We start from the raw sequence: 16,878 nt of genomic DNA, 5'->3' as shown, positions 1-16,878 counted from the left end.
GTAGGAACATGGTATTAAGAATGTAAGGATGTAAGGATTTATAACTTTATCTATTATTTTCTCTTACTCCTACTTTTTTTCTGATTGTGGAGCAATGTTTTCCAGCTATTATGACAAGTTATTATATCCAAACGTGCTATACTAAGACCATATCCTGTGAAGATGCTAAGCTTTTAAAATGCCTGAAAATAGACAGTCGTGGCTTTTATAAAACAGGGCATAATAAATCTTAATACCAAGGATTAATGCATGCAGTGTGGTTACACTTGAGATTTGGATTATTATAAGAGGCTGGTTTATAGTGCTTCTTTGGTAGATCAGAACCGGATTACATCTGCACTGTAGTGAATTTTCCCATATTGGAGACATTTGGTGTGTTCATAGATCATCTAAGCACAGTGTAATAGCTACTTGTGACTGCCTTTATGTAACATGCAATATGTGACTGTCATTTATTCAGACTAGACTACTGGTGCAGATTTAAACCTGCCAAGAATAGGATGATGACAAGGAGGAAAACAAAATGGGATCAGTTTATTTACCACATGCTTCCTCGAATCTTCTTTGTTAAAAATACTTCATGTCATCAGTGAGGCTTTTACAAACCTGAAAGCTTCAAAGCCCGGTCAACATTTGGTATCAGTTTTTGCTCAAAGTCCCAAATTCTTTTGTCCACAAACAGTTCCTCTTTAGTAAGATTCACCTCCATTGGTTCTCTCACATGTATCATCCTAGAAACATGAAATTCTACACGGTGAAAATATCCATAGTTTTTCAATGAGGAATGTACTGAGGTTTGCAGCACATTCCTTGGGTTGACAATCATCTTTGTGGGATTGTAAGTGTTCTTTGGATTAGGTTCTCTGTAGATGTGCTCCATGATATTGACACCGGGAATATTCTTCCATTCTGCTCGTTTGAACTTCCCACTCTCCTCAAACTGTGATTTGGGGAATACGTGGCTCTCAAAAATGAATACACTTTCCCTGGGATGAGCAGACTCAAGGTACTTCATAAGAGATGATAAATTGTCATGTTTGTAAGGCATGATGATTTCATCAATGTCATTCAGGAGAACGTACTTGGATTGGTACATGTGCCTGTAAATGCACTCGTTGAGTGTTGCCAACTGACCATAATAATGGACGTCACCCTTGTGCTGCTGGAAGTTCCAGCCTGACGACGGGTTCAGAAACTGTTCGATAGGCCATGAAACGATCTCCATCATCCCTTCTGTTTCATAATGTTTTAAGAGCTTTTCCAAGTCCGGTCCACAGCTAGTTTTATAGATGACCACATGCTGTACACCCAGAAGCTTGTACATCTCAATCGCTTGAGCAAACTGCAGTACATTGTTGTAGTTGCCAAAAAGGGTGGAGATGCAAACTGTGAAGTCATACTTAAAGGTGTTCAATTGGACCCGATTTTTTATTGGCAGGTACTCCGTAACATTGTTATCTGAATCTTTAGTTGATATAAGGACATGTGTTGCATTTTGCATGTGTTTACCTTTACAAATCACATCTGAGACGTGAAACGGGAAGCCAAAATGGTCTTCGTGTATCTGGACATCAGTGTGAACAGTTTTGCAGACTTCTTTGGCGTTGCAGTAAACACAGTAAAGTGGTTGAAGACTGTTTCTTTTGATTATGCTGATGACTCGAATGACCCCGTCCAGTCTGTGGTCAATAAACGCAGACACCATGAAATGCTGTGAGTCTTTGATTGGCGTTATTGAATTTAAAGCTTCTGTGATTCTTTGTGTATTATAGAAAGCAGTCAAATATTGGTAAAGTGGATAACCACTATTATATGCCAAAATCAGCGTTGAAGTAATAGAGATACATATTAGAGCAAGAAGAATTTTAAATCTGCTTTTAGCCATCTGCCCTTTAGTACCTGTAGAGCAAAGAAAAGATGAATGTCAGAAATGTGTAAGAATTTTAATTCTTTTGTAAGGACTATAAACTTTCAAACTTGATGCTTTTTAAATTTTCTTTTAGAACTTTTGAATATTCTAAGGTTGCTTGGATAGCTTTTCTTTTCTAGTGAAGATTACAGTTATTTGAATTTCAGTTCATTTTAATTAGACATCACGTTTAAATTTACATTTAAATTCTGCATATTTTCTGCTCCCTCAGTTCAAATTCTGCAGCTGATACAGAATTTACAAAGGCTTTAAAATTCACAATTCTGACTCAATAACTTGCATGTTGTAAAGTCACAATTGCAAGAAATAAACTTGAAATCTAATCTAATAAAAAAAAGTCTGAATTGTGAGTTTATTGAGTTTATCTGAATCTGTATTTCTCATAATTGTGAGTTTATTACTTAGAATTGTGAGTCTATATTGCACAATTCTGAGGAAAAAAAAGTCACATTTGCAAAATATAAACTCGAAAAATTAGAATTGTCTTTTCATTTTTACGTTGATGATACCCAAATTTGCCTACCAGTCAAGAGAAATGATCCTTCTGCATTTACTTCTTTACTAAGATGCCTAGATGAAGTTACATTTTGGCTAGTCCAAATTTTTTTATCCTCAAATGAAGATAATACTGAGGTGATCGTTTTTGGGCTCTCTAACAATTCTCAGGCAACCAGCTTAGATCTGGTTATCTTATCTGTGTTTATACAACCGTTCTTTCTGGTCCTCGAATCTGACTGGCTGATAAGAGTGTTGATATTACAGTCCAATAAAACTCCAACAGCCATTTTACTGCTTGTATCACTCCACTTGCTGAAGTTGCCGAGTGTCATGGCCCAAATCCACTATAAAAATAATACTGTTTTGTGTCATGGAATGTAGCTTTTTAGGCTAGAATGTACTTGTTTGGACTTCAAATATGCGGTTTGTTAATATAGGTAACGTCTACGTTTTCGGACGTGTGAGCTCCAGAGAATCATGGGCCGTTCAAGAACCCGCCCGAGAGCGTCTCAACTCGGCCAGATCTCCGTGAATTTACCACTGGCTCAGATGTCTCTGTAGTGGTTAAACATGAGATGTATTTCATGTTGGGTAAATCTGACTGGCAATCTTTGGTCTCATTTACCTATTATTTGTTCCAGAGCAAATAGATTTGGCAAAATCTCATCATGTTTATGTCAATTCAATGCTGAATATCAGAGCGCTGCCTGTGTACTTTTGACTGAATTGCCTCGCAACTTTTATGATGGCTGTTGTTGTTGTTTATTAAATATCATTATTCTATAAGTAATGCTTTATATAAATAATAGTAGTATTTAGTATTAGGAAATAGTGTGTGTGTTTTTCCATGATGGTGATTTTAGTTACATTGTTCCGCCATTAGAAGGTGACGAGACTGTTTTACGAGTCTGCAATAAGGACTTTTAAATTGAAAAAGTTTTGAGTAAGTTATTTTTTCTGTCAAACCCAGCTTGTATGTAGTCAATAAATGCACCGTGCAGCGATGTCATTAGGAATCACCCTTAACAGATGAAAGGATAGTACGAGCCCATCGGACATTCAAACTAATGATTTACTGTGATATGAGATTGTTTTTAAGAATGAATGCTGTATCAGATGCAGGTAATCACGAACGCTCAGTCAGTCTCTCTCTCAATACCAAACATAACACACAGATTTTAATAGAGTAATACAGTAAGCTTTCAATGAAGCAACTTAAAGGGATAGTTCACCCAAAAATGAAAATGTGGTGTTTCAATATGTAGGTGACTTTGTTTCTTCAGTAGAACACAAACGAAGATATTTAACTCAAACCATTGCACTCTTTTAGTCATACAATGGGATGGGCATACAATGAATGGGTAGTCAATGGGATCCACATCTTTGAAAGTCAAAAAAACATACACAGACAAAGCCAAATTAAACCCTGTGGCTTGTGACAATACATTGAGGTGTTTGTAGCAATATGTTAGCGATTTACGTATTTAGAAATAGTGACATATAGCATTCCATAACCAGATTAAAATTCTGAAATCAATATACAGAGCTCCTGACAATTTAGCAAATGCAAACAGAATCCTGTGCTTGTCACAAAACAAGCTAATTCAACAAAGAGTTAAAAAAAAATCATAGTTGCTTTGACCATTACACCCAGATAGAAAATAGCAAAATAAGATGAAAAATAGATAGACAGTACCTTTTGTCACAATGTAACATACTCAATTGCCTAGAACAGGTATTAATATAATTCTACCTTGAAAATTAAAAAGGAGAATACAGATTGAAAACAGTACCTGTGTAGTAACAACATAACAGGAACTTCATATATCACGTACTTCTGGAAGACAGCTGTCGTATTGCCCTGGAACAGCCCACTCCACATTTGATTAGCAGCACATGGTATATAAGTGGACAATATTCTACTCTACACGGTGTGGTAATGAGTAACCGAGTAATTTTATAAAGACTGATGCCAATGCAAAATCATATGTTAAACTCTTTTTATTTGATGTATGTATATATGTCTTTGTATATGTTTTCATAAGTTTTAGTGTAAAGGTGGTAACATCAGGTTTAGACTTTGACCTCAACAAATAATCTCACTGAGTATGGGCTGTACAAGGAAGCAATAAAATAAACAAAGCATTTTAAGAACAAAAAAGTTTTGCTTTGTTGTATTGAAAAACTTGTTTCATATCATGCCCTAAATGTTTTCTTGTTGAATATTGTTTAATTCAGAAATATTAACATTTATAGAGGAAAAATGAGTTTGCTCAATCTCACTGACTTTTTAAAATAGGTCAAATTACCTTTGCGTGTTGCCGTTATATTATGCATAATCATATCTGTAGCACTCATAGATATAGTAACCTAAAATGTACTGTAGTTAAATGTAAATTATTAACAGAAAAAGTAGGAAATGCAAAAGTTAAAATGATGTCAGTTTTTTAATGTTATAACAGCACTCTTAAGGATACCTTCATTTGTAGCAGATAAAAATGGCAACCTTCTGTCAAGGTTAGAAATAGCCTATATAGCACAAAGAGCTTTAGAAGCGAATTTAACTTAAGAAATGCATCACTGAGTTGCTAAATTTAATTCATTTCCATGAATCAGTTCAAAACTGTCAGTTACAAAAATCAAAATTCAACAGCTAATTTGTGTCACGGAAGCCTCTGCATGGCATTTTTCATGTATATGTTTTAGCTACAGCATATGTTGGTAAGCATTTCTGTTTATTCCCAGCTTTCAGGCAATATTCTTTTTGCAAGGATCTCTTAAATTTATCAATATATGTTCTTCCAGCAACATTAATATGATGTTTGTTCAGAGTTATCTGGGGCAAGTTGCATAAACTTAGCCTTAAGTTAAGAACTAGTGTGTCTTAAGAACTAGTCTGACCAACTAGCATTCAAAGGGTAATGAGTCTTGTTTTTCTGATTCAAATTAGCCGATATACTGACTTAATAAGAATCAAGACTAGTCCTAAATGAAAAAAAAAAAAACAATTAGTTGACTAACTAGTAAGACTAGTCTAAGCATTTTATGAAACCAGTCACTGGTCTTTAATAACATTATCAAAATGTTAGCAAAAAACAAAACAAAACAAACAAACAAACAAAAAATAAATAAATAAAAAATAAAGGGAATGCTAGCAAAACATTCTTAAAACTTATTTTTTGTTAGCTGGGTTATTATGTATTGTTGTTATGATGCATATATGCAAGTTAAATACACACAGTCAAAAGTTTTTGAACAGTAAGATTTGTAATGTTTTTAAAGAATCTCTTCTGCTCACCAAGCCTGCATTTATTTGATCCAAAGTACAGCAAAAACAGTAACATTTTGAAATATTTTTACTATTTAAAATCACTGTTTTGTATTTGAATATATTTTAAAATGTAATTTATTCCTGTGATTTCAAAGCTGAATTTTTAGCATAATTACTCCAGTCACATGATCCTTGAGAAATCAAAAAACATTATTATTTTGGTGAAAACAGCTGAGTAGAATTTTTTCAGGTGTCTTTAATGAATAGAAAGTTCAGAAGAACAGCATTTATTTGAAATAGAAATCTTTTGTAACATTATAAATGTCTTTATCATTACTTTTGATCAATTTAAAGCATCCTTGCTAAAATATTATTAATTTCTATAATTTCTTTCCCCCAAAAATCCTGAAAAAATGTACTCAGCTGTTTTAAATATTGATAATAATAATAATATTAATAATGATAGTAATAACAATAAAATGTTTCTTGAACAGCAAATCAGCATATTAGAATGATTTCTGAATGATCATGTGTCACTGAAGACTGGAGTAATGATGCTGAAAATGTAGCTTTGATCACAGGAATAAATTACATTTTATATTTTTCTTTAAATATTTTTTTATTTAAAATAGTACAAATATTTCACAATATTACTGCTTTTGCTGTATTTTGGATCAAATAAATGCAGGCTTGGTGAGCAGAAGAGACATGAAAAATCTTACTGTTCAAAAACTTTTGACTGGTAGATATGCATTGAAAATATCGCATTAAACATTTTAACATTACATGAAACAGTTTGAACACGTATCAAATATTGTCACAAGACTGAAAAATATTGCAGCATAATGTTTAACTAAACTGCCCAGTCCTTGCTGGGTCGGTGGATGGTTTACAGTGCAGGGGTTCACAGCGATTTATGCAACTCTCTATTACTTGCAGCACCATTACTTAGGTTCATAAATCCAGTTACTGCCAGCCAGCCTCATTGGCCCTTCATGATGTAAAGTGTGGGTGAGAGTGTGAGTGGAGGAAATAAATGGAGATTCTTCTCTCTCTGACAGGCAGAGGGGTCTGACAGCATTTCCCTGGATTTAAATGAACACAGAACGCTCTGTACTGTCAAGCTATCACCACCTTCCATTCATCTTAAGTCCATAACGTAGGTTTACTTGGTCTCCATGGAGAGCTGCCCTCAGCATGCCATTTCTCAGCCTCTGAAAAAAAAAACACTATCTACATTGCAATTTTTGGCTTTTGCGTAGTTGAGGGTAACCATGGATACTACAGCCATTCTTCATCGAGAGCTAGGAGATTTGTGTTTGATTGTGCATTGTCTAGATTACATTCATTTGAATGTTTAATGGCTGAGGAAAAGCTTAGCACCAGGCTTTCTCTTCACTATCTGCAGTTCAGTTGATATTACTTGAGATAAAGCAAGATTCCAAAAACACATAGCCAAACTCTGGATGAACAGGACAAGGACTTCACCATCACTGACTTTTGGGTAAAAGGATAAGGAATAGGAAACACAATCCCACCCTCTGTCCAAGTGCCAAGTCACCCTGGCAAGATATTTCACCAGACATCACCAAGAATCACCACAGACAGAGGTCGCTTTCATTAAGGCTGCAGATTCTAATTTTCAGGCTTCAGTAAGCCTTTATGCTTTCAGCAAAGGCTCACTGGTGAATCAAATTTCCGAAAAACCACAGATATGAGAGTGATGGATCTAGCTAGATACATAAACAGATATTTAAAGTTTACATGCCCCTTTCAGAATCATTAAAAATGTTAATTATTTTACCAAAATAAGAGGGATCATACAAAATGCATGTTATTGTTTATTTAGTACTGACCTGATTAAGATATTTCACATGTAGTCGTTTACATATAACCTACAAGAGAAAATAATAGTTGAATTTATAAAAATGACCCGGTTCAAAAGTTTACATACACATTGTGCTCACAAGTGTATTTTGTTGCAAAGGATAACGACCATAACCCCTTCGGTTGCCCAGTGGATAAGTATTGTTAAGGGACTTATTCCTAATGAAAAGTTTACATACACTTGATTCTTAATACTGTGTTGTTACCTGAATGATCCACAGCTGTGTTTTTTTGTTTAGTGATAGCTGTTCATGAGTCACTTGTTTGTCCTTTGCCTGCTGTTTTTCAGAAAAATCCTTCAGGTCCAACAAATTCTTTGGTTTTCAGCATTTTTGTGTATTTGAACCCTTTCCAACAATGACTATATGATTTTGAGATCCATCTTTTCACACTGAGGACAACTGAGTGACTCATATGCAACTATTACGGAAGGTTCAAACACTCACTAATGCTTCAGAAAGAAAAAAAAAACATGCATTAAGAGCTGGGGGGTGAAAACTCTTTGAACAGAATGGAGTGTGTACATTTTTCTTATTTTGCCTAAATATCATGTTTTTTCATTTAGAATTGCCCTTCAGAAGCTACAGAGGATGCTTACATGTTTCCCATAAGACAGAATAAGTTAAATTTACCCTGATCTTCAAATGAAAAAAGTTGTATGCATTTTGTATGATCCCTCTTATTTTAATGATTCTAAAAGGGGGATGTAAACTTTTGACCTCAACTGTAGATAGATGTCCACTTTGGACGAGCATTTGTGGTTAAAAAGCATGCAAAATTTGTACCTTTTTTTTTTTTTTTTTTTTGAAAATGACCACTTATTCCTCGGCTGGAATCGTGTAGAGCCCTTTGAAGCTGCATTGAAACTGCAATTTGGACCTTCAACCCATATATGGAGAAAAATCCTGTAATGTTTTTCTCAAAAACCTTTCTTTTCGACTGAAGAAAGAAATACATGAACATCTTGGATGACATGGGGGTGAGTAAATTATCAGGAAATTTTATTCAGGAGTGAGCTAATAACTAATAAAAAAAAAATAAATGAAAATATTTAATCTTTGTGTTCAAACTGTGAAAAATCCTTGATCATTTTTAATGACATTTTACTGTATTTTACTTGCTGCGCGAGGGTTGCCTAGAAGAAAGGAGTATAAAAATACATGCTAATGAAATGCTGCACAACAACATCCCCAGTGGGTCTCTTCATTTTAGCGCAGTACCAAACCTTTACTCAAACACATTCTGCTTTCTGTTGTCCCACTCTAATGCACTTTCCCTGTTCATTCTCTTCCATAATGGTGCTGCAGCTGTAGAAGGAAAAAGTATCAATTTTAAATAAAACATGTTGTATATACAGCATGCTGTTCTCATTTAGCACGAATAGTCAATTAAGTTATTATGTACAGTTTTATAACATGAAATAATCTCATATTAGACATCATGCAGAAAACAATCAGCTGCGAAAAGGAGGAAACTTGTCAGCTCTATTCTTTTTTTACTACCTTCATGCACCTTGCTTTTACACAAGGTAGTCATTAGCAAATGCCCTTGTGATGTCTGCACCCAGCAAGAGCTCCTCTTAAAGAAGCAGCTTGTCTCTTACCAAAGTTGCCGCTATATTGCAGTTATAGAGCATAAAAGGCTCTATAGAATCTGTGTGTGTAATGTGCCCATTAAAACAATGCATGTGAAATTTTGTTAATGACAAATATTACTGGAACAGGTTAGTGACCTCAACAGGTGGGAGTGTGGTTAAAAAAGCATTCTTCATAATCAGATAAACAGATCAACAGGCTTGAACATAATGACTCAGCATGAGGAGGATAAAAAAAATCAATATATGCAAAACCCCTCAAGGCATCACTGGCTGTTTTTCACTAGCAGTACATCATAATTCCAGATCATCTGGATCTTTCGAGCTGTGATTTTGCTTGTACAGCTGTTAGGTGATTAAGTAACTGCTTATGAAAGTAGTAAATGGCAGTAATTACAGTTCTTGTCAGAGAACGGAGTTACAGTCTGATTAGCAGATCAACCTGTATGTGAACCCTGGATTCTTTGTTAATAAATCATGTTAAGGTTGCTCAAACGTGGGCGTAAATATGATTGAGCACTACTTGACTCACATACATACAGTTTTCATTGCAGAATCTGCAAAATGTTTATTTTTTTTTACCAAAAGAAGAGGATGCATTTTTATTTAGTACTGACCTGAATAAGATATTTCACATAAAAGACATTTACATATAGTCCACAAGAGAAAACTATAGTTGGATTTATAAAAATGACTGTTCAAAAGTTTACATACACTTGATTCTCAATACTGTGTTGTTATATGAATGATCCACAGCTGTTTTTTTTTTTTGTTGTTGTTGTTTAGTAATAGTTGTTCATGAGTCCTTTGTTTGTCCTGAACAATTAAACTGCCTGCTGTTCTTCTGAAAAATCCTTCAGGTCCCACAAATTCTTTGATTTTTCAGCATTTTAGTTTATTTGAACCTTTTCCAACTATGACTGTATGATTTTGATCCATCTTTTTACACCGAGGACAACTGAGGGACTCATATGCAACTATTACAGAAGGTTAAGAGCTGGAGGGTGAAAACTTTTTGAATTTAATGATCAAGGTAAATTTAACTTATTTTGCCTTCTGGGGAACATGTACGTATCTTCTGTAGCTTCTGAAGGGCAGTACTAAATGAAAAAAATTTAGGCAAAATAAGAAAAATGTACACATCCTCATTCCATTCAAAAGTTTACACCCCATTATTTTTATGCATTATGCATTATTTATGCATTATTTTTCCCTCTGAAGCATCAGTGAGCATTTGAACCTTCTGTAATAGTTGCATATGAGTGCATATTGTGCTCAGGGTGAAAAGATGGATCTCAAAATCATACAGTCATTGTCAGAAAGGGTTCAAATACAAAAAATGTTGAAAAACCAAAGAATCTGTGGAACCTGAAGGATTTTTCTGATAAACAGCAGACAGTTTATCTGTTCAGGACAAAAACAAAGGACTCCTGAACAACTATCACTAAAAAAAACACACAGCTGTGGATCATTCAGGTAACAACACAGTATTAAGAATCAAGTATATGTAAACTTTTGAACAGGGTCATTTTTTATGAATTCAGCTTTTATTTTCTCTTGTGGACTATATGTAAACATCTTTAATGTGAAATATCTTATTCAGGTCAGTACTAAATAAACATGCATGCATGCATGCATAAATAACATGCATTTTGTATGATCCCTCTTATTTTGGTAAAATAATTAAACATTTGCAGATTTTGCAAGGTGTATGTTAACTTTTGACTTCAACTGTATTTATCGGTATATAAAACAGCAGCAATCAACTACAATTTTTTATTTTTTAAATCAGTGACACGTAAGAGTGTCCAAAATGAAAGAAAATCTTATTTTTTTAAATATTTACTGTACATGTTTTCAGTATTCTTTTCAAAAATGTTATGGCAAAATATATCAATTGATTATTTTTTTATTTGTATATTTAAACATATCATTAAATGTTAATTCATAAATATCATTAGGTTGCATTTTACAACCTGAACCCACCTTGCATTGTCATTAAAAAAAACAAATCAGATTTTTAAAGAAAGTTACATATTTCTGCATTTCGGTCACACTACATGACTCTAATTTGGCAGACAAAAGTGTTTCAAATATTATTAAGCTGTTAAATGTATTTATTTATTAAGGCATTTTCTCTTCAAGAATTTAATTTCTTTTTATAACGCTATAAAAATTAAAATAGCAAAATAAATTTGAAATCAGAACTGTTTAACAGGCTTCTCATAGAAAAGGTTGAAATCACTGAAGGTATGAATTGCATTTTTAATTTTTTTTTTTTTAATAAAATCAAATTATTGATCTAGCTATCATATCGTTTTGCATCATTTGCTGTGCTTAAATGAATAAGATATCTTGTTTACTCATAAGGATTATGTATCAGTCAGTTAGAAGCTGTTCAAACAGCCGTCGACTTTGTTTCAAACACCCTAATGGTGTAAACCTGATTGATCCTCTGTAGTACAGGCCTCTTATCAACAAGAGCAGGATTTGCAGGCAGGACATTGATCTTCCTCTTCCTCCTAAGAGTCTCTGGAGCAGCTGAGACACCTGCTAGCATGCGGCTGATGGACGGCCTCTAATGCCTGCGTGTTCCTTGGAAGGAGTTGCATCATTCATGCCTTGAAAGATCAAAGTCTGTAGCTGAGCTTCTCTTCATGGCTCTGTGGCAGGGCCCTGGGTCCTCACACCTTGTGCATTATGGGAACAGCTCCTGTCATGCTGCATCATTTCAAACCCATATGGGAGCAGACAGATGGTGGGCAGGCTAAACCAACGGGAAGCTGGGTTGCCATGCCAATAACAGCAATGAGTTCTCGCTATAACAGAGAAGGACAGAGGCATAGTAGCCTACAGTGTGTGAACAGTGTACTTTATTGCTGCATGTAAAATGTGAAAAAATACTGCATTAGAGTGCAACAGTCACCGCCCACTTACTCAGAAACCTTGCTTACGTAAATATTTCTCTTCTGTTCATTTTCTCCATAGGGACCAAACCAACCAGCTCCAAGATGAATCATACAAACTTTCATTTAAAGCAAAACAAGTATTTGAAAAAGGACTATGAAATACTCAAGCCATAAAGCAGTGAGATTTATTTAAAGGAGAACTCAACTTCCAGAACAACAATCTGTCTTCAGTCGTAAAGAAATTATGTTTTTTGAGGAAAGCATATCAGAAGTTTTCTACATATATTGGACTTCAGTTGTGCCCCCGATTTTGAACTTCCAAAATGTAGTTTAATTGCAGCTTCAAAAGGCTCTAAACGATCCCAGCCGAGGAAGAAGGGTCTTGTCTAGTGAAACGATCTGTCATTTTTTTTGGAAAATAAATATTTGTATACCTCAAAAGCTCATGTAGCACAGGTCCTGGGATGCGCGTTCACGATGTACTATTGAATCATGTCAAAAGGTCACACCGAACATAGGCGGATCTACAGACCCAGTGTTTACAAAGCGAACGTGCAAAGACTAAGAAAGTGCAAGTAAGTCAAACGCTGTTTACAAACAAAAAAGGTACAACGTGTCGGACGATTCTGAAGTTGTAGGAGAAAATACGATTTTTCGCCATACTCTACCTTTTTGAGCCGGAGTACACAGACGATGAACTTAGACGTGATTCATAGTAGTCATGGGAAGTTTGGATCATTTTACAGACTCGGACCTTTGAATCTCGTTCAGCAAAATGAATCTTTTTTCAAATCTTTTTTCGAGCCATTCCATTAATTTTAGCAAAATCAGCGTCATGTGACAGCCCCATAAGATGAAGGAACGACTCGAAAAACCTGAAGACTCGAAACAGGTGAACTAATTCCAGTACAGAACCTAGTAGGATGTTGCGTATGCACGACTAAACGAATCAGTCACATGAAAGATTCGTTCAAGAACGGCCCGTAGACGCGCATCTGAGAACCTTTGCTACACAAGCTTTTGTGCTTAAAAAGTATAAAATTGTTATTTTTCTAAAAAAATGGCTGATCGTTTCGCTAGATAAGACCCTTCTTCCTCGGCTGGGATCGTTTAGAGCCCTTTGAAGCTGCATTTAAACTACATTTTGGAAGTTCAATATCGGGGGCACAATTGAAGTCTATTACATGACGAAAAATGCTGAAATGTTTTCCTCAAAAAACATTATTTCTTTACGACTGAAGACAGAAAGACATTAACATCTTGGATGACAAGGGGGTGAGTAAATTATTTGTAAATTGTTGTTCTGGAAGTGGACTTCTCCTTTAATGGGATAGTTCACCCAAAATGTAAATTCTGTCATTAGTTACTCACCCTCATGTCGTTCCAGACCTGTAAAACCTTTATTCATCTTTGTTCATTTGTGTTCGTCACATTTGTTCAGAACACAAATTAAGATATTTTTTAAGAAATCTGAGAGCCTTCTGACCTTGCATAGACATAAACGCAACTGACACAGCTTCACATAGCTTCATAAAATTACAGTTGAACCACTGATGTCACATGGGGTATTTTAACGATGTCCATACTACCTTTCTGAGCCTTGAACTTGGAAGTTGCGTTGCTGTCTATGCAGGGTCAGAAAGCTCTCGCATTTCATCAAAAAGCCTGTCGTTACTTTGTGTTCCAGAGAAGAACGAAGGACTTATGGGTTTGGAATGACATTGGAATTAACCCTTTAAAAAATTATATGATATAAAACTACTGATGCATAATCATTTTTACGAGCATAAAACAATATACTTCTACCCAACTTTTCATTATATGCATTTCATTCCTAAATCAGTGTTTTGAATCGGTTGACCAAATCTGAGTGAATGATCCAATGACTCATAAAGGCCTGTGTTCCACTTTTTTAGAGATACACTTACAAACTTTCCTAAGCACTTCCCCTCAGGGGAATCCCTGGTTTCATTTTGAAATGTGTTCCAATTAGTGAATGAGGGAGGTTTATATGGACAGGTCTACTTTAGTCTACCTCATACACTGCCCACCAAAAGTTTTGGATGATATCAGCATAAATCCTTCATTTTTTTTGGTGCAAATACATTAAAGTAACTTGACATTATCATAAAAGACCAGCAATAATAATTTTCAATTTTATTACATAATAATGGCAATATATACATGTCAAAGTCAGACATGTCCCTTTGCCAGCTGTGATGCCTGGTTACTGGTTTAAACTTGGCCCAGGTTTTTAAAAGATTTTTGGGTCAGCACACCTTAATACCTTCAACAACTGATTGCCAATTAAGTTTAGAATACAATGAATAGGCCCAGATTATGCAGAGCTGTAATAGCTGGATATTTTGATGAATCGAAAATGTAAGTTTTTTCTATGTATAAACTGTTTATGTAATAAAATATGTTTTCGTAGTTTGTGTCGTCCCTTATCAGTTTTCTGATAATGTAAGTAATGAAAAGAAAACGCGACTGAGGCATGAATGTACATTTGATTTAAAAAAACAAAAACACCATACACCACTGTTACATACAATGCACATACTAAACGCACAAACACTGACAACACACAAGCTTGTGGTCAGTGTAGTTCTTCACCAAAAATTCAGCTATTAATCATGTACAGAAGCATGCGCATCATATTTTGCAAAGCAGAAGTAAGTAATTTTCTTTAAATGTGCAAGATTTCCAAATCTTGAATAACAAAGTGCAGTAAATAGTAAACCTATTAACTCTACGAACCAGTGTGTTTATGGTTATGATAAGAAATGAAAGCAATACGACAACAAATACCAGTTTGCAATGTAAAGCAGCATAACAGGCTGTTTTTGTACAGCTAAAATAACTGAAAGTGCATGACAACAGAAGCCTCGCACATTCAAGTCACAAATGGCAGCTTTGCTCTCTAACCTGGATTCTGCTTAGCATTGTGCTTAAGCACACCACTTACCAATAAGCCTGTAAAACACTGGCTTGTTGCTTAAATCAAATTTATATCCTGATAAACTCGTCATAGTCACCTTCAGACTACTAAGAGCCTTTATATCTCCGTGCCTTTTCCAACTATCTTTCCGGCTATAAGATATGATGAACATGGCAGCACTTTGCTCAGCAGTCTTGTCTGTGCCAATTCATTTCTCCTACGCTTTCCAAAAGGTACCTCTTCCACAGACACTGCCATGTGATCCTACTGGCGACACTGTAATGAGTTTGCTATCAGCAGGACAGAACCATAAATTCAGCTCGGACAGAAAAAGAAGGCACAGAGAGAGAGAGAGAGAGAGAGAGAGAGAGGCTCAGGTGTAGTCGTGGCCTCGATTAGCCTCAGAACAGCTGAGGGGTCATAAGAGCTAAGAGAGTTATCATTCAGATGACTGTAGCACTGATATTATGAGTTATACATCTCACTCAATAAGCCCTACAGTCTGGAGAAGAAATTAACATGCAAAACTGAAAAACACAAGGACAAGCTTTTCAGTAAACTGCAGGACATAGAAAACAACCAATTCTAGGTCACATCTGTAAATATCTTTCGAAGATTTGACGCAAACTGTGAAAATCTAGGGATTAGCTCATTGTATCACTTGTTAACATGGGTTTGTTTTCTGGCAGGACTGATAAGCAGAACCTGTGTGATCTTACTCCCAGACAAATCAATATTTACAGGCTGCAGGTTTGTCGTCGGCCCAAATATAGTTTTTAATTGCACCGTTCTTCAAAAACAGCCTCTTTGTAAACGTCTGAATTACACTGCGGCAGATGCAAACCAATTTGTAATGTGTTTCTGCATACAAACACAAAACACTGTTAGGCAAACACACGACACTAAAATATTGCAATTAACACTAACAAAATGACATATAAAACATTTAAATTCAGTTAAAGTTCACACAGGGAATTTGGGACTGACCTGTCTTAATAAATTATAGAAAAACTAAATTAAAAGCATTACGTTGTGAAATCTATATAAATTCCTTTATATATTTTTAAATTATCCATTATAATTTTTACCTCTGAAAACCATATTCTAGAGTATTTTACAATGAAAAGCCTCTGAAGGGCAGTACTAAATGAAAAAACAATATATTTAGGCAAAAAAAAAAAAAAAAAAAAATCAATTCTGTTCAAAAGTTTTCACCCCCTGTTTGCATTGTTTTTCCTTCTGGAGCATCAGTGAGTATTTAAACCTTCTGTAATTCAGTTGTCCTTTTTTTTTTTAACAGAACGAAGAGTACATTTTTCTTATTTTGCCTAAATATTGTCTTCAGAAACATTTTTTGTTATGCTGGCTGAAAGTCTCTTCACATCCTGATAGCAAACATTAAGTTAAGTGGTCTAAATGTATTTCTATGTATTCATATTTTCTGTGGAAGGCGTAGGACCAAGAAATGGTCAGAACATTACGATAGGCTGTCTGTTGTTTCTGTTTGTTTTACTAACTGTACTATAAAGTGTTCTCACGGTTAATGACATATCATGTTGTAATGGCCACTGGAGCATTTACGGTAGTTTTGTGGCAAACTGATACCTGCGCATGTGCAGTCTGTCTGTACGTTCTGGAAAGGTGAAGAGATGACTCACTCTACCGACGTCGGTTTCTCTTTATTTTATTTATTTCCTTTCTGTTTGTGACCTGAGTTGAATGCATGCTTGTGTACATTTACTTTTTTAAGAACAGCGGGCAGTTTAACTGTTTAGGACAAACAAGGAACTCACGAACAACTATCGCTAAACAAAAAAACACAGCTGTGGATCATTCATGTAACAACAC

The 16,878-nt window shown here is 35.1% G+C and overlaps 1 protein-coding gene across 1 annotated transcript in view; it reads right to left on the bottom strand.

Annotated features, from left to right (window-relative positions):
* Positions 1–426: 426 nt before the first annotated feature.
* Positions 427–16,878, bottom strand: part of LOC127169698 (beta-1,4-galactosyltransferase galt-1-like) — a 56,096-nt gene continuing 39,644 nt past the window's right edge. The window contains exon 3 of the mRNA XM_051117248.1: positions 427–1,899. Within this exon, the coding sequence (XP_050973205.1) occupies positions 599–1,885 (1,287 nt within the window). The 5' untranslated portion in view covers positions 1,886–1,899 and the 3' untranslated portion in view covers positions 427–598. The remainder of the gene's footprint in view (positions 1,900–16,878) is intronic.

Source organism: Labeo rohita, chromosome 8 (assembly GCF_022985175.1).
Source record: "Labeo rohita strain BAU-BD-2019 chromosome 8, IGBB_LRoh.1.0, whole genome shotgun sequence".
Taxonomy (NCBI): domain Eukaryota; kingdom Metazoa; phylum Chordata; class Actinopteri; order Cypriniformes; family Cyprinidae; genus Labeo; species Labeo rohita.
The sequence above is the reverse complement of the archived record's forward strand: the minus strand, read 5'-3'. Positions and strand labels throughout refer to the sequence as shown.